The sequence below is a fragment of the Panthera pardus genome, unplaced genomic scaffold (assembly GCF_024362965.1).
Source record: "Panthera pardus isolate Hobbes unplaced genomic scaffold, ASM2436296v1 HiC_scaffold_22, whole genome shotgun sequence".
NCBI classification, from domain to species: domain Eukaryota; kingdom Metazoa; phylum Chordata; class Mammalia; order Carnivora; family Felidae; genus Panthera; species Panthera pardus.
Genome location: NW_026526788.1, coordinates 46078392 through 46099775, shown reverse-complemented (window position 1 = coordinate 46099775; position 21384 = coordinate 46078392). Strand labels below are relative to the sequence as shown.

Sequence of the window (21384 nt, the reverse complement as noted above, 5' to 3'; positions counted from 1 at the left end):
GTGCAAGCTGAATAAAATATCTACTACCTAAACAAGGTCAAAGAGACATTTAAGAGCTTAAACAAAGCAATAATGGAAAAAATGTAGGCCCAAGAAGTTTCATAGGAATAATTTAAATAATATAAGAATTATGGATTTAACATCTTCTTGAATAAAATAAAGAACAAGTTTTTTTAATAAAGCTAGCATGATACTGATATCAAAACCTGACAAACATACAACAAAAGAAAACTGCAGCCTGCTATCACTTATAAACATGAACTCAAAGTCTTAAATAAAATAGTTACAAACAGAATAAGGAAGTATACTGAAAGAATAAGAACAGAGGAACTCAGTGAATCTTTGCAAAAATGCAAAAAATCTGTTGATGTAATTCACAGTACGTAAGCGGTTAGAAGAAAAAAGCAGCCGATCACCTAATTACATGCTAATAGAGTATACAATGAAAATTAAATACATTCCTGGTTTTAAAAAGAGCAAAAAGCGTGATCTGTACTTTCTTAGCATAATTACACACACACATACACACAGAGAAAAATTAGCAAGAGATTCAAATAGGCAATTCACAGAAAAATAAATGGAGACGGTTAATAAGCATATGAAAAAATGCTAGCAATTTCACTAATACTGAACACAAGAGAACTCAAGCATGAAATCACCAGTTTGGCGGTGTTGCTAAGGCTGTGAGGACTGGGCTGGGCACCCCCATACAAGATGGCAGGATATACGGTAGATGGAGGGAGGTGTATGTATAATGTCTAATGCATCCTTCCTGAGAGGTGCATCCAAAAGAAACACGAAGGACACTTCGACCCACTATCCCACATCTCAGAATTCACGCTAAGGAGAACATCAAACTAGAGAGAAAAAGGATCTGATCAGCTCAAGAAAGTTCATTACAGACTTTTTACAACAATGAACATTTTGAGAAAGAACATAAATTTCCTTTGTTTGGGAAACAAAGGCAAGAGGGGTTTATGTGGCCCAGTCCTCTGTAAGGACGTGGTATAATCTTAGGTGTGTGGGAGAAGCTTCCACTAAAGTTCACAGTGGTTATCTCTGGATGGATGTGATTACAGTGATTTTTACTTTCCATCTTTGTCTTTTGTTGAAACTGTAAATCTAAGCATGAATCACTTCCCAGAAGCAATAAGGTTTCCCTACACACAATCAAGCCTCCTCCAAGACCCTTGGTGTCTACGGAATTAAGTCAGACGTTTTCAGCCTTTCATGCAAGTTCTTGTTGATCTGGCTCATAATTACTCCCATTCACAGCCCTCATGGCCTTCACCCCCTCACGCTTGCCTCCACGTTGAAAATAACCTCTCCACCTACCTCTGATGGACCTTGAAGGCATGAATAGATGGGTCTCGGTGTCATGTAAGTAGTTGGTGGGCATTTGTCTTCTCTAACAGGTTTCTACCTCACAGCTCCCTCATGTTTGAGGCCCGCCTGTCCCAGTGGGGGTGAGCTCCTTGAGGGAACAGGTCCCTTTCCACCCCCACCAGTCCCCTTAAGCTCCTGACCCAAACCAGTTGCTCAGAAATGTTCTCTTGACTGAAAGCATTAAATCTCCCAGTGAAGGAACTCAAATATTTAAACAAATGGAAAACAGATGTCTTCCAGCCAGAGCACGCAAACTCCACTGGGGACATGTAGGCTGAGTTTCTCACTGAGCACCTAAATTATCACTAGGAACCCCCACACCTCTTCTATCAGGCATCCTGGATGACACTTGCTAATTATCAGCATTACCAGGAAGCTGCTGGAAAAAGCCAAGGTGACCCTTCCAAAGTTGTCTTCCCATCAGAGCCTCCTCGTGAGATGTAAGGAATGGGTCTCACCTGGCTCATGGTGGCTTTCAGCATTTCCAGAAGCAGCAGGGCACCTTCGGTGCACAGCCCAACCCGGAGGACTTCTTCACTGTAGTGCTTCTGCAGGAGCCACTGAAGCATGGCATCCAGGCTGTCCTGAAAGAGGGGGCAAGGACTATAGAGAGACATATGGTTGCGTGCCAGTGGGACCAGCTTTCCAGCCAGTGCATCATGTTTCTCAGGGGGCCCGAGTGGGAAAGACGAAACGGCATAGTAACAGCCTAGGTGGCTGGCCCATACGTAGAACTTCAGCCCACTCAGTGGCGTGTGAGGGAAATAAATACACACCTCCTATAAGATGCTGCAGGCCCACACAACCTGCATCAAGTTTAGCTCTTTTGTTTGGTTTGAGGTCCCAATCAACTTTAATGAATTTTTGTAAATGCAATTACAGAGGACATAGGAGGAATTCAAAGGCCTTGAGCACAGTGCAGAGTGTAGCAGAGGGAACGTGGAATTGACCAGCAGGGCAATCTGACTTCGCCTCTTGAAAAGCTGGGTTTGTGCAAGCTATTCAGCCTCTTGGCAACTCAGTTTCCTTCTCCTTAAGATGAAAATTGCATTCTCTACCCCATGGGATCATTATAAATATCAGGTGAAATAAAATTTGTAAAACGTCTATCATGGGTCCTGACATTCAGCAGATGTTTGTTTCCTACAACACGTTCTTGGAGACATAGAAATGCACGGTTTCGGTGAACCTAGCACAGCATATTAAGAACTTTATTTTGAAGGGCGATCGATAATACCATTAGCATATATCAAGATTTAGGTAGGTCAAATATAAGGATATGCAAGGGAGGTGGATTTTCTAGCCTTCTATTTGCAGGGCCATGCCCCTCCCCCAATTTCCATTCCGCGCAGTTTAACTCCACTCAATTGAGACCAAGAAACAATTTCTGAATCTGCTGTTTGTCAGGTGCCCAGGAAGGTGAATAAGAAGTGGAGTCTGTTCTCGAGGTACTCAGTAGCTAAGGAGAGAGGAAATCACGTAACTGTGTCAGTGTCATATAAGGCAAAGGTGTGCTGAGACACACAGGAGGGAGTGGTTCCCCGTGCCCAGGGATCTAATCAGGAGGTGGCATCTGAGCTGTGTTTTGAAGGAGGACCCCTCATCAGGCAGGTGACATGGGAGTAAGAACTCATTAAGGGCACAGGGGAGGCAAGCACAAAGCAGCTGATCTTACTGGGGAGGTGACTCGGGGGTTTCACGGCACAAAGGGCAGGTAAGCAAGGAAGCTGGGTGGAGAGACAAGTCAGACACCCCATCGCAAAGGGTCTTGGCACTGGCTGTGGATGCTGAACCTGATCCCGCAGGTATGGGAGCTCACGAAGACCTGGATGAGTGAGTGAGTGTGTGAACGGTGAGAAGCTATGTGTCATGAGTGGAGGCTCCTCTTAGGAGAGATGTGGCTAAGGAAGGACAAGACAATGACAAATAGGAAAACAGTTGGCCAGGAGTATGAATCAAGGGGTCAGTTTCTGGTTTTAGGTGGGACACAGTTCACCATATTTATGGTCTCTGAGGAAAGAGTCCATAGAAAAGAAGCTGCTGAAAGTACAGGAAAAAGAAGGGTCAACTACTAGTGAGATCACTCAGGAAAGGGGTGGAAGGAATCCAGATCAGCCTGGAAAAACTACCCTTTGCCAGTGACAACAGAGAGAAGGTGATGAAGAGGGTCATGGCATGACCAGGTGGTGGAGAGCAGGGTACCAAAGCAGTACCTCCCTCTGGGGCCCTCCATTCCCACTGTGAAGTAAGTCATTGGAGCAAAGGGTGGCTTTGGAGCAGAAGTCTGAAGAGCATATACGGTTTACTCTAGAATGCAGGGGAATCAAGGCACTTCGCTAAGGTCAAGACACACACTATTTCAGAAGGTATAAACTGAGGTTCTAATTCTGTGGTGGCAGCAACCCGCCTCCCTTCCCATGCCCATGATCATGTGACTTCTCTAGCCATGCCCAGAAGGGGAAAGACTTAAAAGTGGGACTGATAAAAACAGAGAGCTGCTGGCAGGGAGGATGGGAGGCAGAAGCCCAAGAACTCAGAGTACCTGAAGAGCTAGACAAGGGAGTGGCTCTGTGAGGGAAGGAAGCGGGTGAGAACACAATATGAGTTGGAAGAAGTGGATAGAGGTAGCGGTGGAGAGTCTTAGGGAACTGCCTCGGTCACACGGAATGAGACCAGGTATGTCACTCTATCCCAGGGGTACCCCAAAAACCTACTTTGGGCCCGTCCGTCAGCTCTGTAAGTGGCGTCTGCAGGAAGAAGGTGGACACAATGAGATAGACTTCTGGAATATGCACATGGTGGCCCAGAAAGTCTTTCAAGACGCGGAACCCAGGAAGCAGGCAGGGGCTCTGGTCAGGCATGGCAGGGTGGCTCTTCAGGTTATCTATTGATCAGGTGGAAGGGGCACAAAATCCAATTGAGAACAATTGCTGTTGCTTCTGGTCAAGGTGGGGACTGGGAACATGAAGGGATTCCCTGCCACCTACCCATCCCATAGAAATGCCAGATAGAAATATATGTCATACACACGTGACCACAAGAAAGTATTCAATAAGAGTTCCTTTCCCTATTTCAGACACACTCATTCATTCATTCATTCATTCAGAAACAGATACTTAGTGCCTACCACCTTAGAGGCAAAAGGCTAGCTTTGTATTAGGCAATAAGGACATAGCATTTCAACAAAATATACAGAACCCGAGACCCTCACCAAGTACTTACGATGTAGTTGTAGGGAAGGACATTATGGAATTAAATGCCCCAATAAATATTTGCTTGTGAATTGTGATAAACACCATAAAGAAAAGTAATAGGGGCAAAGAGAGTATAACAGAGAGGCCCTAATTCAAGGGGAACCCTCTTCTCCTGGAGGAAGTGGTCTTTGAACTGAGACCTGAGGGATGAACCCATACCATCCAGGAGAGCCATGTTGGTGTTGTGGGTTGGGGGCAACATCCCAGGAAGAGGAAAAGAGCTGAGGAGCTCTTGAGGAATGGAAGGAAGCCCCCCGTGTCTGCAAAGCAGTCAGGACATAAAGGGATCTTGACAAGGAAGTAAGAGGGGACTGGGACTGATCGGGATCAGAGGTCAAGGTGATCCTACTGTGAGAGCATGAAGGCCCCTAGAGGAAGGAGCTTGGCCGGTCCTCACTTGCAGCCCAGGATGAGGAGGTGTCCTGCCTCCTGGAGAAGGCTGCACACTCACCTATCACAATGTCTACTCCCTCGAAGCTGCGCTCCACCCAGGATCCCCCAGATAGGCCTTCTTTAAATCGCCCGCGGAGGGAGGGGCTTGCCAAAAAGTGCAGCAGAAGCTTCAACCCCAGCACCGTGGTGCTTGGATGCACGTGGCCCTGTACAAGGAGCAGGAACCAGTCAGGCCCCAGGTTCAAAAACATCTCTTCCTTTGTCCTGGGGGGGGGGGGGGGGGGTCAAAAAATGCAATAAAATATCTCTCAGTCCATGAGCAAATAACACATCCAGAAAATACAAATAATTTCCAGCCTCGCTAGTCACCTAGGAGAGGCAAATTAAGGTTGATCTGGATATCACTCAGTGAAGTACATGTGATATTTTTAAAGAATGGTAAACTAAAATGCTGGCAAAGTTGCTGTTAAATGGCTGAACATGTTTATGAATCACTGCAATGTAAGTTGGCCAAAGCTCTTCAAAGCAATTGGAAACTGTACCAACAGATGTAAAAATGCGCAGGCCCCTTGAGAGCCCTAGCCCACTAGTATTCATACTTGCAGGGGCTGACCAGCCACCCATCTAATTACATCAATACAGTTGCATAAAACACATAATGGTTAAGTCACTCCCTTTTCAGATATACTGATCAAAATTAATCTAAATGGAATAGTCCAGTATTCATGCATCTGTATCAATTTAGGCAAAAAAAAAAAAAAAAAAAAAAAAAAAACCCACCACATTTTAACTGTCACTTTCAAAAATGAATTTTAAAATGATGAGTTTGGAGAATACAGATTTGCTAGAGGGGACTGGAGGGTAGGGAGGTGGCAACCAAACCTCAGGGGCAATGGCTCAGCAAAGGACTCTGCCTCTAGGAACCAGAGAAGGGCCCATCTTTGCTAGGCAGGGTTCTCAACATCAACTGCCAGACTAGGCAGCGAGGCTGTGGCCCCTGGACTAGAAGTCAAGAAACTGCCCTCTCTTCTATCCCTGCCTCTGTTTACTAACTGGCTGACTTTGGCAGAGCTTTTGATGAGCTCTGGTCATTCTCCTTGATGATGATGATGATGATGATGATGATGGTGATGAGGGCAGTGATGGTGAGATGATGACGATGAGAAGACTTAGCTTATGGAGTATTTATAGTGTCCCAGACACCATGTTTGGGGCTAGTCACATATTAATTTCCATCCATAGCAGGTACTACTCTTATCCTCATATAGATGAGTAGAAGAGGGCATAGAGGACTTAAATAACCTCCCCAAAGTCTCTGAGAGCAGAGCTGGGATTTGAACCCAGGAGGTCTAGACGTCAGAGCCCTGGTGCTTAAGCACCACCCTATATTCTCATTCAGAAAGATGAAAAAAGAGAGGGTTGGACTAGCTCATCTCCAAGGCATCTTCCAGTTCTACCATGTTTTGATTCTAGAAATACAAAGACTTCTTAAGCACTACTTGCAAGGCCATTTTACTGAGGGATAACTCCCCACAGCATTCCTCCCTTCCCCAAACACACGAACACACTAAAATGCCAACCCAGCAGAGCAAGGACCTAGACCGACTTCCTCAGCACTGCAGTCTTGGAGTGAGGAACAGGGTCTGACACACAGTAGGTGCTCAACAAATAGTGGTTGAATGGATGACTCTGGAGTTGGATATAAAGCAGGCAGTCAGTGGGAGAGAGTTAATGGAATTTCATGGTTACACATTGTTTTAAAAGTTAATTGAAGGCAGATACTTCTTTTTCCAACTTGGAAAAATAACTAAATAACTGACAGTAAATAGCAGAAGAATTTGGCAAGCCTTTTCCTTGATAGATGTTATTTAGGCTAACCATTTCTCCGTTCTATTTTCTGCCAAGTACAGGACATCAAAATCAGTGATTGTCACAACTGCCAAAACAATAACAATTACACTACAGCTATGGTGACAAAAAGAGCTTATTGTAATTATACCAAATCTGTTCTGACTTACTCATGCCCATTTCACATTTGCATCAGAATATCTTAGGGCAAGGTCTGCTTTATTGGGTGGAGAGAATATAATTTTCTTTCTGACTGGTACAGGAAACACATTGCCGAAAACCGACTCGGAGATGCTAAACTTTTCATTAAGAAAAGGTTTTAATACTGCACCCTGTATGAGGCAACCCCATGCCAAATCGCTCTTCCTGGAACTACTTACTCAGAGGACAGATGAAGTTGGGAAGAAGATATTACACTGAACAGCATCTCCAGCAACTGGTTTCTGAGCCAGATTGTCTTTCCAGATGTTTGGCTTCCAGCTACAAAATAAGGAAACTCAGATTTGAGAGAAAACGGATGTAAAGAGACAGACTATTTGCTGCAGTAAGCAATCGTATTCACCAAATGCTTCGTTCACCCAGGAATTGGGGCATGGATGGGACTCAAAATTCTGGCATTCAGTTCTAGACTTCCATGCAATGCTTAAAAAGAATTTCAAGACATGTTCCTAAAGTTCCCTTTAACTGGAGATGATTTTGTTGCTTCCTATCCACTTCCCCCCAAAATCCTAAAAATAACAAGGTCAAATTTATCTTCTAGCAGAAGAATTTTTTTTCACTATCACAGGCTGCAACATTTCTTGACCACCTACTACATGCTGAGCATCATGGGAGGCACTGGGAGCAGAGTGGTGAAGATTTTAGTACTCGATCTCAATTCCTGCTCTCAATGTGTTTCCAGGCTAAACCTTCAGCATATCAATGTTGCACTAAAAATAGAGCTTGCGTTGTAGAGTTCAGAATGCAGTCCATATTAGAAGGGCTCACTGAATAAGCTTACTTTTGGCCCATTATCCATTCATTCATTCCCTTGGTTAACCACTTATTTTACAACCAATTCAGGGCACGTGAATGCAGAAACATGACTGATGTGGCAGTTTGGAGAACCGGAATCAGATTTCTCTTTATTTGGATTCTGGCCCCAAAGGTCTTCTATCTCTGAGCCTCCATTTCCTCATCTGCAAAATGGGACTAGTAATACCTACTATTCAGGTTTGACCTAAAGATAAGAGATCACTTTTCTAGACTAAGTAAGAGTGTCCAATAGAATCTTTTTCAATGATAAGAATGTTTTCTATCTCTCCTGTCCAATACAGTAACCACTAGGCTCGTGTGGTTATCGAGCACTTGGAATGGAGCTCGTGTGACTGAGGAATTGAATTTTTAATTGCATTTAATTTCTACCAGTTAAAATTTAAATGTAAATGGCCACATGTAGCTAGAGGCTCCCATCTTGGACAGCACAGATCTGTAGGGCCCAGGACCAAGTTCCCTTCACACCTGCCCTAGCAGAGGGAACATGACATAGCTTCTGTTCTGCACCTGGTTGGGAGGAGAGAGACCCAAAAAAACAAATCACTAACCTGTGCATTAGAGTAAGTGCAAGGACTTTAGAAGCCCAGAGGAGGTGACTTAACCTGGCTCGGTATGACCAGGAACGGTTAACTCAGTGGGCAAAGCAGGGGGTGGGGTGGAACAGGGGAGGCATTTCTGCCAAGGGAACAACACATACAAAGCATGGCTGGAGGGCAGACCATCACATATTAGGATGTGCAGGTGCTCAGAGTGCTGAAGTTGGGGCTCATCAGAGGAGCAGAGGTAGGAAGGACTCAACCAAGAAGGTAAGCAGGAACTGGGTCATGAAGGATCCCACCTGTTGGCCTATAGGGAACTGAGTTTTATCCTGGAGGTCTTAGAAGCCATTCCAGGTTGTGAAGGGAGAATAAACAATTTGATATGACTGTAACCCTACTCATAACACTATGACCTCACAAGCCACTACTTGGGAACAATTGCTCAGTTGTGGGTACCTTCCCTTTTCTTTGCCTCAGCCCTTCCCTCTACAAAATGGGCCCATGACAGGTGGCTCTCAGGGGTGCCCTGAGGGCCATCCTGCTGCTTTCAGACTGGTGTCTGAGAAAGGTCTCCTCACCAGACACTGAGGAGTCCAGGCCTCCATCCACGCAGATCTGCCTCTCATTCACCGAAGAAGGCTTGAGGGTGTAGACAACAAACAGCCCAATTCTTAATGCAGAGAGAGAGGGATATGTTCAGTGGTGGGCTCCGCCCACGTCTGCTCAACACATATGAAGGTTTTCTACACAGATCCACCCAAATCAGCTTCAAGGGAGGGTTTGAGACAGATCACATTATTCTGTGATCAATGCAGTGTTTCCAGAGACTTCTAAAATCTATCATCAGAGCAGTTAACTCTGGCTCTGCCAGATCAACATAACAGAGAGTGCTGAGGATGGAAAAGGCTACGTACCATGCCAACTGGGACTGTCCTTTGGGAAGTCTGCAAAAAGCAGACACGTTGGGTCAATGGCTGATGAGGAGGACTGTGCTCACAGGAACTTGAATTCTTGGCATAGTAAGTACGTCCGGGCACCAGGGAGCTGTGAGCACATAGCCCTGAGGGGAGTCTTGCAGAACCACCCCTTTTCTCAACTCTCAGCCCTGAACAGAACCTCTGGAAGGTTCCAAGGAAATGGAACCTGCCACTGCACTGAAGGGTAATGTTGCTGGGTCGAGTGTGGTCAGGAGAGAACTGAGGCCTATATACCCTTGTGAAATAGTCCCAAGGCTCTGCCCTTCCCCCTGGGAAGCGTGGCACAGTACCTGAGCAAGTCCTGGATGCTGAAGTGGCCCCTCAGCTGACAGCCCAGGATGGCAATGATGGTGGGGATCTTGGAGAAGGTGAGGCCCGGCTCATTGAAGAGGAAGACGAGCTTAGGTATAAGCTGTGCCTGGTGAGCAACTTCAGCATTCCGGGGTCCTTCCCTGGTGAGCCCAGGAGAAAGGCAGTAAAAGCTTTTACTGGAATGAACCAAATTTGCTGTGTTTCTGCTAAAAAGGTTTCCCAGGCTGGGCTTGCTCCATGGCCCTCTGACTCCAATGCTCTCTTGGCAACTCATCAAAATGCTGTCAGACACCCATTGAATATGTGTCTGCCGAGAGTTGCTCAGGGATGAGCCTCCCATGCCCTTCCACCCCCCCGGAAACTGCCTTCAAAGATAACCCCCAGTTATTGACTTTTAAATTCCAAGCCTCAGGGAAAACTAAGGCTGGTCTCAGAAAACTCAGAACAAAGACAGCAGACTCGCGTGCGACCGCGGAGCACTCTCCAACAGCCAGGAGCGAGGGGCCCTTGGCGAGTCTGTCTGGGGTGTGTGCTCTTCCTGCCCGCCCCAAACCACAAAGTGGATGAACACGCCACTGGGAGTCAAAGGGGAAAAAGACAGAATTCAAGCATCCGCATCCCCCTTCTTAGGATAATCACAAATTCAATTTCCCGTAAGTTCTACTCAACCAAAGAAAACAGCTCCCAGGATAAATGATCATCTTTAAGAAAACAACAAGTACAGAAAGAAAGTGGGAAAAGGAAAGAAAAAAAAAGGTGAAGGAGGGTGAATCTGGGTGGATGGCTCCTTCTTGAACTGTCTTTTCAGTACTAACAGGACAAACTCTGCCAACCTCCACATCCCTGATACTGAGGCAGAACCAGCCCAGTTCTGTGTGTGGTTTGTATTCACAGCTCTCACTGTGTTTTGTGCTCTTTCTTATCATGGCACTAAGCAGCCCGTTTTTCTGTATTCCTTCTCCACAGGACTGTCTTGTTCCTCTTGAACTTCCAGCCCTGAGGAGCTGCCCAGCAGCCATCTTGCCGTCTGCCCACATGAAGCCAGCACGGAGGAAAGCATGAACAAGACAGGTGACAGGTCTCAGATGAAGTAGTGTGAGTGCCACCCGGCCACATGTGAAGATCTGCCCCGTTCCAATGTATGAGCCAATAAATTCCCCCTTTCTCAACCTTCCTTTTGCCCTCCCTCCTCCCTCCCTTCCTTCCTTAAGTTGGTTTGAGTTGTATTTCTGCTGCTTGCAACCAAAAGAACCCTGAATGATTTAAAAAGCAACTTGGAGAAGTCATTTAGAGGGAGAGTGGGTTGGGAGGCAAACAGGACACAGAGAAGTGTTTTCCTTTGCTGGCCACATATACTGAGCCCCTGAGAGGGTGCGAGGCCCAAATCCACCAGGGAGACAGACTTGCCCCACATAAGTGAGCCACTGGGAAGGGCATTGCTACGACTGAATGTTCGTGTCCCCCCCAAAATTCATGTGTTAAAACCTAACCATAGGATTTGGAGGTACAGTCTCTGGAGGTAAACACATCCCCTAGTGATGGGATTAGCACCTTTATAAAAGAGATGCCAGAGAGCTCCCTCGCCCCTCCCACCAGGTGACACTATAGCAAGGAGACTGCTGTTAACCAGGAAGGGGGACCCTCCCCAGACACCGAACCTGCTAGTGATGTTGATGTTAGACTTCATGTTAGATGTTAGGCTTCCAGCCTCGAGAACTGTGAGAAATAAGTTTCTGTTGTTTATTCAGCACCCTGTCTATCATATTTTGTCACGGCAGCCCAAACAGACCCAGACAGACATGCTGTCACCTGGGAGTCCAGTGGTCTGGAAATGGGAGAAGGCCGTGGTTGCTGAGCCACTGGCTGTCCTGTCCCCTCAGTCCCCCTTCTTGGCATGAAGCCACTAGTCCTAGCCCCCCGCACTGCCAAAGCCCAGCCTACCTTGGTGATCGAAGGATTTCCACAAAATGGGAAAAGAGGGAGAGCTCCAGGTTGTCTGCAGAATTCATCCAGAGCTGGGGACAACAAACACACAGTGAAACCAAGACGTGCGTGAAGAAGGGATTCCAGGCAGTGTAAGCAGGTACAGAGCTGCTTAGGCAAGCTTCTTAGGCTTGAAATTCACTAACACAATTTAGCTGCTCAAGAATCTGACCCGCTCTCCCGACACCTAGAACTTACAGGGGGCCTGCCCCGGGGGGAAGCTCATACGCCATTCCTCTCCTCCCCATCTTTGCTGCTGCCCAGTGCTTCCGTGTGAGTCTAGATTTGAACCAAGGACACTCGCCCTCACCTCCGTCTGGCCCTCAGCCCTGCTGCCCGTGTAGCCGTACCCCAAACAGCAGTTCATCCTCGCTGGAGCCTACAAGGCAAATACCAGTCTTCCCAAGTTAGAGATGAGAAAATAGAGGCTGAGACAGACCAGTTGAGTGACAGGCCCCACTCACCACTGGCAAGTGGTAGGACTGGAGTTAGAATCTGAGTCTTGGCTGTCTGGGTTTATGCTCCCGCGACCACGCACCCAACTTGTGCATGCATCAGTTTCTTCACTTCTTTCCTCCATAAATCCTGCAGCACCGCCCACACCTTCCCTTATACAGCTGCTCTGCGAGCTGTGCACAGAGGGGAGATGCACTGTGATTCTGAGAGTGAACTTTATCACTCAGGTCGTTATCATTCACAGTAAACAAAATACAGCGGCTAACCATCCTTCTGGGGCACAGTTGATGGCACGCCTTCATGTCTCATGCCTATTTCCTTTCAGAGAGCTTGACCATTTCTTACTTCTAAATACTGACATTTCCTAAGGCCCAAAATTAAAAAGGTTCCGACATGGGATTGCAAGAGTGCAATCATAGAGCAGCAAAGAAAGCTCACGCTTCTAAATGAGGCCATGTTCTAGAGGCAAGAAGTACCCTGTAAGTCCTAAAAGGATATCATTATCTGCATTTAGTAGCTAAGAAGAGTGAAGACTCAGAGAGACTAAGTAACTTGCCTGGCGCCCCATGGTTTCTAATTGGCAGAGGCTGGCTTCAAAGCCTGGTCTGTCTGACCATGGAGCCCATTCTCTTGTCTCTCCCCTGTGCTCCCCCCCAGGCATCTCCTGCAGACAGTGACCCCTAGGGTCAATAATCGACCTCACTTGAATCAAGCAGGTGGCCATGGCTCCATCCTCTTACTTAAGAGTGAAAGCAAAAGAGCCTCAGAGGACCCAAGTTTATGAGGGGGCCCATGGAGGCAGAGACCACCCCTCTCCAGTCCCCAGGGCCCAGGACCACACATGCCACATAATGGGCACTTAATAAGGACCCATTAAATTTTTTAAAAGAGTGAATGCAAAGTAAATCAAGGTAAAATAAGTGGATTGCTCTTAAGCCAGAAACACTAACAGATTTCCAGCCCCTGTTTCACAGTCACTACCCGGAACACACAGAGGAGGGCAGCTGCCATTTTGGAGAGCTGGTGTGGGCTGATGTGGCCCCGGTAGGGGTGGTGGTAGGCAGGCATGGCACCCCAACGTGCAAGTCTGGAGGAGTCTAAGAGCCTAAACACGTGGAATAGTCACTCGTGAAGGCAGTCACTGAACAAATGCTATGCCAGCGTCAGTGCCAGGAGCCGGGAGAACTGAGAAAGTCTAAGACTGAACCTAACAATCTTGTGTGTTCCTGAGCCCTTACCTTTCCCACAGAAGCATATCCCTGTTTCTGTTCCAGAGCACTGACAGTAAGAAGCTGCCATTGGAGGCTGCCTAGCTCTTTAGAAATTACATAATACCAACTACCTGAAGTTTGGGAAACATGGATAATTGAACCTTTTGGTTGTTATACTGTGTCACATAACCCCTGTACTAAGGACAGCACTGAGATGTCTGGATTAGATTTCTTTGAACATCAGATGGAGACCATGTCAAATTCTGCCCTCTCCCCAACCCCTGGGACCATCTCACTCTCAGAATGAGCTGGCCTGTCCCTTTTTCAAGGAACCCAAAACCTCAACCTCCTGTCCCTCCACTGCTTCTCAACTTCCTGTCTCGCTCCTCCCTCTCAACTAGCTGCCTCAATCATTATGCATGGATCCCACACTTTCTCTTGTAACCCACCCTCTTGTCTCTAAACCTTCCCTCTCCTTTAAGGACTTGTCCCATCAATAGCGATACTCTCACTGGTATTTTTAACCATCCTTTTCCACTGCTTCCTCCTCCTCAGCCTACAACCAGACTCAAGTCCCTTAAGCCTTGAAACTTCCTTCTACTCTCTTCTCCTTTTCTTCTATCTTGACTTCTATGGTGCTCTCCTCACCTCACTTCTGACCCTACAATTTACCTTTCACCAGGCCTGTCAGTGACCCCCAGTTGACCTCCAAGTGACTTCCAAATTTTACACAATCTTACAAATTACAAAATCTACGACTTACACATCCTCACTCTTACTTTACTTGATGTAGCCAGACATTTGTGAAAGACCTCTTCTTTTTGAAATTCCCTCCTAATCTTAAAATGTTATTTCGTTTCATTTTATTTATTTATTTATTTATTTATTTATTTATTTATTTATTTTAGCTTCTAGTTGTTATGGGTTGCTTGTGTTCTTAACTCCAGCTTTAAAAGCACCAGCTTATCTAAGAGTTTACTCAGGGAAGGGTGGGATGGACCTCATGGTCATTCTAGGAGCAGACAGTGTGGGGGTGGTGGGTTCCTCCACTGGAAATTTCTGGGCGGGGCTGCTGACTGAGATGCTTTGGAGCCAAGCTGCCAGAGCACAGCCACAGCACTCTAGAAGGTACAGGTGTGCAGCCAAGGCATGCTGTCTTGTTTATCAGTATAGTGAGGTCATTTGTGCGTATCTCCTTTCCTTTTGTGCACAGGGAGCCTATATTCCATGTCTGGCTGGCTTCCTCTACAACCCTTTCATCCATCTTCAGAAGCAGATCCAGGGCCCAATTCAATTAGCTAATATTTTATTTAGGATTTTTTTAGCTATATTTATGAATAAGATTGGCCTGGACTTTTTCATTTCCCATACTGTCTTTTTTCGGTTCTGCATTCAAGATTAGCTCATAAAATAAGCTGGGAGTGTGCTCCCTTTCCAGTTTCTTGGAAGAGTTTATAAGGTTGGAATGGCCTGTTTGCTGACAGGTAGAACTTCCGTATAGAAACCCTGAGCCTGGACTTGCCTTGTGGATGTTGTTGGCTTGTAAGATTTTAAATGCGTGATTCTGTTATTTGATGGCTATGGGACCATTTGAGTTTTTACCTCTTTTCGAGTGAATTTTGAAAACAAATTTTCTTTGGAGATTGTTCAAATGAGCTAAGTGTTCACATTTATTGGCACAAAGTTGCTAATCCTATTTTTGCTACCTTTCTACTTGCACATTCCTCCGTGATTATTCTTCCTTTCCTTCCTAATATTACTTTGTTGTGCCTCTCATTTCCCCCCCTCCCCCACCTTGGCCAATCTCAACAAGTTTGTCTGTGATATGAGAACCAGTTATTGGCCTTGCTGACATTTCTATGTTCGTTTCTTTCCTACTTAATTAATGTTCTCATCTCTTTTTTCCTTCCTTCTTCCTCTGAATTTTGTTTTTGTTTGTTTTTGGGTTTTTTTTTGTTTTTGTTTAGGGTTTTTATGTTTTTCTTTTTGTTTGGTCATCCTATCTTCTTGATCTAAAGGTTCTGTTCATTACTTTCAAGTGTTCTTTTTTCCAATATATACATTGACGTTTATCATTTTTTCTCCAAATCCAGCTTTCACCAGCCCCCCACAATGCACAGTACTTTTTTATACTGTGTTATACACAGTATTCCTTCCATTCAGCTCTATACCACTTCTAATATGAATGAGGAGCCTCATTAATCCTCCTCCTTATCCCACTGCCTTTGCCAAAATTTAGGTTTCAAAATTTTTCACCTGGATTTCTGTAGCAATCTCACGACCCACTCTCCCTGCCTGGGACTCCTGCCACCAGAGTAATAGGCTTAAAATAAAACTCTGTCGTGTGGTATTTTAGTTAACATCCTTGGATATCAGCAATTTAGCAAAACATATCAATAGTCTGAAAATTGCTCATAAAGCCTAATAATTCAACTTTGATCATTTACTCAAAGGAAATGGTTTTTAAACCAAGGCAACTGTGTGCACAAAAGTGCCATCTACAGTGACATTTATTCATATACGAATAACATAGCAGAATAATCTAAGACTTTGACAATAGGGGGATAGTGAAGAAACCAGGAATTTGCTATAAGACAGATACTATTCTGATTCAGAACAATACTTGCAAAAGTACAAAATAAATGTTTTTAAATGTGAAGTTCACATCTTTAACAAGCATTATTGGTGAGGGTCATTGAAGGAGTAATGATGGAGAGTTGAAAAGTGTTGCTAAAGCATAGGGCTTGCTGGGAGCCTATGAGACTATGAAAGGGGCATGACGTGAGGGAGCGGACCTCGAGTTCTTGACTGGATGGGTCTCACAAATATTCTTTTGGACTTTCAGCGACTGGGTGTGCAGCAATGCAGCACAGGTCGTAGGGGACTTCCTAGCACTAGTGTGCCTCTAATTTTATTCCCTGGCTCCTCGTATGTTCCTCATCTTCCTTTCTCAAGACCTATTTCCTCCCCACTTGCCTGTCCGTGGCCCAGGGCTTATGTCTTTGCCACTGTCTGGTTCTTAGAGTCCCAGACTTTGGGCGGTGAGCTATAGGTGGTATTGTCCCTGTCTCTCCATCTTGTAATGAGCTGTAATATTTACTCTTAACACAGGATCATTTGGAACAGGAGTTCTGAGGAGGAGAGTGAGGACTGTGCTAGACTTGAATGATGGTGCCTCCTCCAAGGCTGTAGGCTCCAGAGCGTCCTAATATTGTAAAATGTGAACAGCAGGCACGCGGGACATCAGTGTCTTTCCCTTTTCACTAAAAGTGTTTTAACCAAAACAAAAAAAGCGGGGGGGGGGGGGGGGGAGAGTCCATAATAAATGCTTTTAATGTCCATATTATGTGAGGAAAGGCGGGACTTAAAATAATATCTACACTATGATCGTGACTATGATATGAAAATACATGTATATTGTGCATAGGAAGTACAAAAAAGCAATGCCTTAAAAGTTGGCAAAGGCCATCTGGGTCTCAGAAACGGGAGCTTCCTCCCCCGCCCTACTTCTCTGTAATTTTAAGTATTCTACAATAAGCATATCATTTTTTTAGCTTAAAAATATCCATTTTTAAAATACTTCCACAGACTCCAGCATGGATTGGCTAAAGCGCATGTCCTACAGCCTAGCATCTCCAGCCTGTCTTGTCTCCCCCTCCGGCCTCACCTCTCCTTGCAACAAATAGCCCTCCAGGGACCCTCCAAGCCACTTGCTTTCAAATCCCCATGGTTGTTTCTCATCCCTCCTGTGTGCAAATAGTGCCCACTCCACCTAGAACATTCCCCACTGAATGCACTCTGCCAGACTCAGCCCCAGAGTCCCTGAACGGGAAATCTGAATTGGCTGTGCTCTCACCCCACTCCCCAAATGCCCTGTGCCTATCTCTCCGTGGCACCTAGCACAGCGTAGTGTCAACTTGGTTATGTCCTGGGCCCAGGTGGCTGTGTGAAGAGGCTGGATCCTGGTTATCACCACATCTCCAGGACATGGCTAATGCCTGACCCCAGTGGGCACTTAGTAAATAGTCTTGTGAATGGAGCAATCCACCCAAAGTTCTGTGCAGTCCTCCTCTGTTAGCCTCAGGCCTACCCTCAGGGTCTCTCAGTCAGCCCTTGCAAGGAACATTTGTCAACAGCAAAGCACCATTCAACGGAACTAGGGGTATATATTTTTTAAACCTACAGTTTTAAGGCCCTTACCCAGATACTATCTGGTTTGATCCCCGCACCAGCCTGTGAGGGAGAGATGACGGTCTCCATTTCACACACTAGAAGACTAGAACTCAGAGAAATCAAGAGACTTGCCCAAGGCCGCACAGCCCATGGGTGGTAGGATTTAATTATAAAAAGGGCCTCTGGGCTCCAAAGCCGTTAAGGTTTTCCTCCTCAGGACCCTCCTGACTATTGAGGAAGCTGAGCTGCTGAGTTTAGAGGAAGCACCAGACTTTCTTTCCCATCACACACACCCACTCCTTCGGGGCTAATGACCAGTCTCCAGTTTACCTCAAAATTGCAGAGGATGTGTTGAAAGACACCAACATTGGTGACCAGAGAGGAGCCGAAGCCCAGTTCTGCAGTGCCGGCAATGGAGAGGATGAGCTGAAAACTTCGCTGGTTTAGGAGAGAGGTCTTTTTCCTCAGGAGGAAAGCCATTATCTGAACAAGTGAAAACACAAAGCGGTTTCCTCGTGAGTGCATCACTAGAACTCTTTCTCCGTCCCTGCTTGTTCCCACCAGCACGTGTGGTCAACCCAGGCCGAAAGCCCTCTGCTCTCTGGTGCCACCTCCCTCGTCCCCATGATCCCAGAAGAAAAACACACACCAAATTTGTGGCAGCTTCCCCACCAGTGTCCACTTTCCTGTAGTCGTGTGACTTGACCTCTCACTAGGGACCCCCTGCTTCTTCCCGAAAATCTCCTCCCATGTTCGCAGAATGCTACTCTCTCTTGGTTTCCTCCTACATTTCTTAGTGTTCTTTTTCATTTTCCTTTACTGGATCGTGCATTCATAGCCATCCCACAAACGTCAGCGTGTCACCAGGAAGCCACACCTCCCCATGAGCTCAGCTGCACCATCACTTCAGGCTGCAGCCACCCGATGGACCTTTCTACTTACTGTGCCAGGCCCAGGGAATCAGCCACATGCAAACTTCCGTACGAGGACAGAGGTGATGGGGTCCCCGTGGCCCATACCCACCTCAGAGACTAATGAGATGGATCTTACCTAGACTCGTGTCTCTGTTGACCTCAGTCACACAAAAGTCAGGCTGCCTAGCCATCTCCTGGCATCTGGGTTCTCATCCACAGCTCAGTTCCTAAGCCTGGATCTGACACTGCCCAGCCCTGTCCTGCCAGACATCGTCTCTAAAGGAAGTCTTGCTTGCTGTTCTAAACTGCACATTTGTGTCCTCCCCGAATTCATGTGTTGAAACACTTTCCCACAGTGAAATGTGATCTGGAGCTGGGTCCTATGGGAGGTAATTAGGATTAGAGGGGGTCAAGAAGGTGGAGCCTTATGGTGGGATTAGTGCCCTTGTAAGAGTCACAAGAGAGCTTGCCTCCTCTCTCTGATCTTTCCCATGTGAGGATCAATGAGAAGTTGGCTATCTGCAATCCAGAGGAGGGCCCTCACCCAACCGGACGATGCTGGAACCCTGATCTTGGATTTCCCCAGCCTCCAGAACTGTGAGAAATAACTTTCTGTTGTTTATAAACCACCCAGTCTGTGATATTCTGTTATAGTAGCCCAGCTACTAAAGGCAGCTGTGATTAGTGAATACTCAATATCTTTCCAGATTGCTCCAGCCACTTCTTGGATATATCTGAAATCTGACCACTCCCCACTCCCCCACCAAGACATAATTAGGATGGCTGAAGATTGAGAAAAATCACACATGCATGCTGACTGGTTTCGCTTGCAGTCACAGTGTCAAATGCCAAAGTAGCCCTCATTTAGCCTGGTGGCCAACTCTGTTTTTCTAGGAAGCTGGTGTTCTTCATGCCAAAGATGAGAATTTCAACTCTTCTCCTCTTTCCCCAACCTTGTCTGTTGAGAAGACAGAACCCATCAGACATGAACGCTCTCGTCTGCCCACACCAGATCTACAGGGGCCTGTGTTGCATCTTTCTGGTCATAAGCAGGGTCTCCATCTGCAGAGCTTCTGGAACCCACCCCTCACCTCCTCAAGAATATGGCTCCATGGGATAGTTCTTCTCTCCTAGCTTCATCCATCTCTTTCTTTTTCTCTTCTGTCACTTCCTCCCACTGACAAAAATGCTGTAGTATTTCTCAACTTAAAAAGAACCCTCTCGGGGCGCCTGGGTGGCGTAGTCGGTTAAGCGTCCGACTTCAGCCAGGTCACGATCTCGCAGTCCGTGAGTTCGAGCCCCGCGTCAGGCTCTGGGCTGATGGCTCGGAGCCTGGAGCCTGTTTCCGATTCTGTGCCTCCCTCTCTCTTTGCCCCTCCCCGTTCATGCTCTGTCTCTCTCTGTCCCAAAAATAAATAAAAAACGTTGAAAAAAAATTTAAAAAAAAAAAAAAAAAGAACCCTCTCTTGACTCCTAATCCTTCTAGTTTGGACTCCATTTCTCTACTCCTCTTTGTAGGTAAACTTCCAGAAGGCATTAATAGGCACACTCTGGCCCCATGTCCTCACTTCACCCTCTGTCTTCAACCCTCTTCAAATGGCTACTGCTTCTACCTATCCAATTGTCTTGGAAAGGTCACCAGTGACTTCCAGGTGCCAAATCCAACAGGCACATCTCTGTCCTCATTTGCTTTGTTATTTATCAGCATTTAGTATTGTTTGATCCCACCTGCCTTCTTGAAATACTGCCTTCTTTCAGATTCTTCAACAAAACTTTCTTCAATTTCTCTCCCCTCTGCTTCTCAATCTCCTTTGTTGGGTTTTGATCATATTTTCAGCCTGTATGTGGCTAGATCCTTATTGCTTCCTCCTCAGCTCTCCTCTCTTCTCTTCCTACTCCTTCTCTTTGGCCATTTCTTGAATGCCCTTGTCTGAAATATCATCATGATGGTACTGATGACTCTCACATTTATACCTGCAGCCCAGCTTGCCCCTCTAAGCTCCAGAGTTATCTGTCCCACGTGACATTTGACCTTTGATGTCACACAGACATTTCAGATTTAGCATGTCCCAAATATCTTCTTTTCTTCCTGTCTGCAGCACTCTGGACACACAGAACTGGCTGCTTTCCAGTGCTATCTGCCCACCCTTCCCACAAAGATCCCAAATCTTTCCAGGCCAGGAATGTAGTCTCATAGCATGCTGGACTCTCTCTCAGTCCCCTGTTCAAATCTCACCCTTCTGGCCCATCTTCCTTTGTGGTTTCAAAGGTCATTCTAAAGCATGAATCCTTCCATTTCCCTGTTCCAAGCCTTCTTATGACTGCTCATCCCTTCCAAGATAAAATCCACGCCCCTTGGAGTAGCAGAGTTCTGGTCATTGTCTGTCTCTCCATCCAGGTTATTGTGCACAGACCCATCATTGCCCTTCCTCCCCTCCACATGGAGGACACTGAACAGGATCCCTTAAGTGTTTTTTTTTTTTTATTTTTTTAAATGTTTATTTATTTCTGAGACAGAGAGAGACAGAGCATGAGTTGGGGAGGGGCAGAGAGAGAGAGGGAGACACAGAATCCGAAGCAGGCTCCAGGCTCCGAGCCGTCAGCACAGAGCGCAACGCGGGGCTCGAACCCACAAACCGTGAGATCATGACTTGAGCTGAAGTCGGTCGCTCAACCGACTAAGCCACCCAGGAGCCCCAGGATCCCTTAAGTATTCTTAATGTTAGTCTAGAACACTGTCCTTCTTTACCACGCTATGAAAATCCATCTTATAAAACTTGCCTGGATGCCACCTCATTTGAGAAGAGGATGATACACAAGTCTGGATAGAAATAACATATAGAGAGCTTCAGGCTCTCGTGCTCTTAGGTCCGATCAGAAAACCAGCAAATGAATAAAGTAAA

The 21384-nt window shown here is 46.1% G+C and overlaps 1 protein-coding gene across 4 annotated transcripts in view; it reads right to left on the bottom strand.

Moving 5' to 3' along the window:
• WDFY4 (WDFY family member 4) overlaps window positions 1-21384 on the bottom strand; it is a 295826-nt gene that overhangs the window by 161511 nt on the left and 112931 nt on the right. For all 4 annotated transcript variants that reach the window (XM_019444889.2, XM_019444887.2, XM_019444885.2 and 1 more), the window contains 8 exons: window positions 17898-18050; window positions 11686-11759; window positions 9723-9884; window positions 9034-9125; window positions 7262-7361; window positions 5092-5297; window positions 4101-4270; window positions 1845-1970 (listed from right to left, as the gene is read on the bottom strand). In XM_019444889.2, the coding sequence (XP_019300434.2) occupies window positions 1845-1970; window positions 4101-4270; window positions 5092-5297; window positions 7262-7361; window positions 9034-9125; window positions 9723-9884; window positions 11686-11759; window positions 17898-18050 (1083 nt within the window). The remainder of the gene's footprint in view (window positions 1-1844; window positions 1971-4100; window positions 4271-5091; window positions 5298-7261; window positions 7362-9033; window positions 9126-9722; window positions 9885-11685; window positions 11760-17897; window positions 18051-21384) is intronic.